General features: G+C 40.4%; 1 protein-coding gene across 1 annotated transcript in view; it reads right to left on the reverse strand.

Moving 5' to 3' along the window:
* The window catches only part of LOC107294292 (disintegrin and metalloproteinase domain-containing protein 20-like), a 5,251-nt gene extending 3,728 nt beyond the window's left edge, over nt 1–1,523 (reverse strand). Inside the window, exon 1 of the mRNA XM_015823514.1 lies at nt 8–1,523. Within this exon, the coding sequence (XP_015679000.1) occupies nt 8–1,523 (1,516 nt within the window). The remainder of the gene's footprint in view (nt 1–7) is intronic.
* Nucleotides 1,524–1,780: the final 257 nt, after the last annotated feature.

Here is a 1,780-nt window from a genome sequence, read left to right on the forward strand (position 1 = left end):
ATTTTGCACTGCATATCATGAGTTATGCAGTTCCCGTGATAGCAATACACGCCATCATGGCACAGGGCACCATCTTGTACATGCACATCTTCTGGACAGTGTCCTGAAGTTCCATTGCAATATTCAGGAAGATCACAACTACTAATTTTTTGTCTGCAAACAGTTCCTTGTGGACAATATTGGCAGTTAGCACAGCACAGACCCAAGGCACAAAGAGCAGCAGGGCGCAACATACAATTAGCTTGACAGCAGGGATCTGACTTGCATTGTGTTTCTGACCCACAGTCACACTGCTCTCCATTTTCCACTATTTTGTTACCACAGTATTCAAATGTAAAAGTTGTGTCAGTGTCTGGTGGGACAAATAAACAGTCAGTGTTTCTACGGTAGAAATAATCCTTATAACTGCAGTTACTAAATTTATCAGAGTGTGCTGCATATCGTGCCATAATGCATTTAAGCTTTCCACAATGACAAAATTGACTATCATGTCTCATTCCAAGATTGTGTCCCAGTTCATGGGCAAATATTTCAGAAATCATAAACAAACTTTGAGTTCTATAGGATTCGATAGCACTTGCCCAATAACTACTACATATAGTTCCAACATATGCAAGTCCTACGATTGACCCAAAATACTTATATGCAAATAAGTGACCAACATCATTTTTTAAAATTTTAAGAAGATTGTTTCTTCTCCAATTATTAAACAATGAAAGTGTGCTACCTGATGAAGAGGTAATGTTTATGGAGTTGTTTTGTGACCAGATCACTAATCCTGCTATTGACAAATGAACAGAAAGGGAATCATAGAATGAATTTGCAGTGTGGACAATATCTAGAACTCGCATAGTAATAAACGATTCATTGCTGTAAAACTGCAAATATAGTTCATGATCAATCACAATTGCCACTTTAACATATCTCGTATGTGGCCACCAGGATTTTCCCAAAACATCTTTGTTTGCAAGATTCTCTGTTTCAGGAGTTATGTCCTCTTGATGGCTCTGCTCTTCCTGTCCTACCCCACAAGGCATTCGGACAGCCCCTTCCTCTACTTCTAACCGAAACACCACGTGTTGAAAGGTAGAAGATTGCTGGACTGGTTCAATTTCATAGGTCTTATTTTCAATTTGCAAGAGACCTCTCAGTCCTCCTGAACATGTGCTGAGGGTGACTCGAGAAGAGGACTTTCTCTGTATAAATCCATGGTAGAAACAATCGTCCTTGATAAAAGGGTGATCCACCTGGAGAATCCCTGCTGTGTCATAGGTGAAGACAGGAAAGACCTTAGGGATGAAGTTCCTTCTTTGCCTGAGGAATACCACATGGGGATTCCCTTCAATCTGCAGGAGGTAGCTCAAATCCTGGGGTTCTTCTTGCCCATACTTGGGAGACAGCTTCCTTGGGATGATCACGTCGTAAGAGACATATCGGAAGCCCTGAGGAGGTGCCTGTCTAGAAGCTGCATTTTGGATGATCTTAAGCAATATCGCAATCAACCATGATAGACAGGCATTCATTTTTGCAGAATGAGGGTAGAAACCGACCCTATTCTAGAAAAGGAATCTCAACAGGGGTGGAGACAGGGGAGTTCATAGTGTGTGTGAAGGAGAGAGAGATGTTGGGACAGACTTAAACATTTGAAAATGAGCATTCTGTACATAGCAACAGAAGATGCAATAGATTTTGGAATGTAGGCGGAGTTTAAACAATCAAATATAGACTGCAAAAGCAAAGCAATATTTATGAAATGTTATTATGATGACTCCTTATTTAA

Source organism: Protobothrops mucrosquamatus, unplaced genomic scaffold (assembly GCF_001527695.2).
Source record: "Protobothrops mucrosquamatus isolate PMUCROS unplaced genomic scaffold, P.Mucros_1.0 scaffold1897, whole genome shotgun sequence".
Taxonomy (NCBI): domain Eukaryota; kingdom Metazoa; phylum Chordata; class Lepidosauria; order Squamata; family Viperidae; genus Protobothrops; species Protobothrops mucrosquamatus.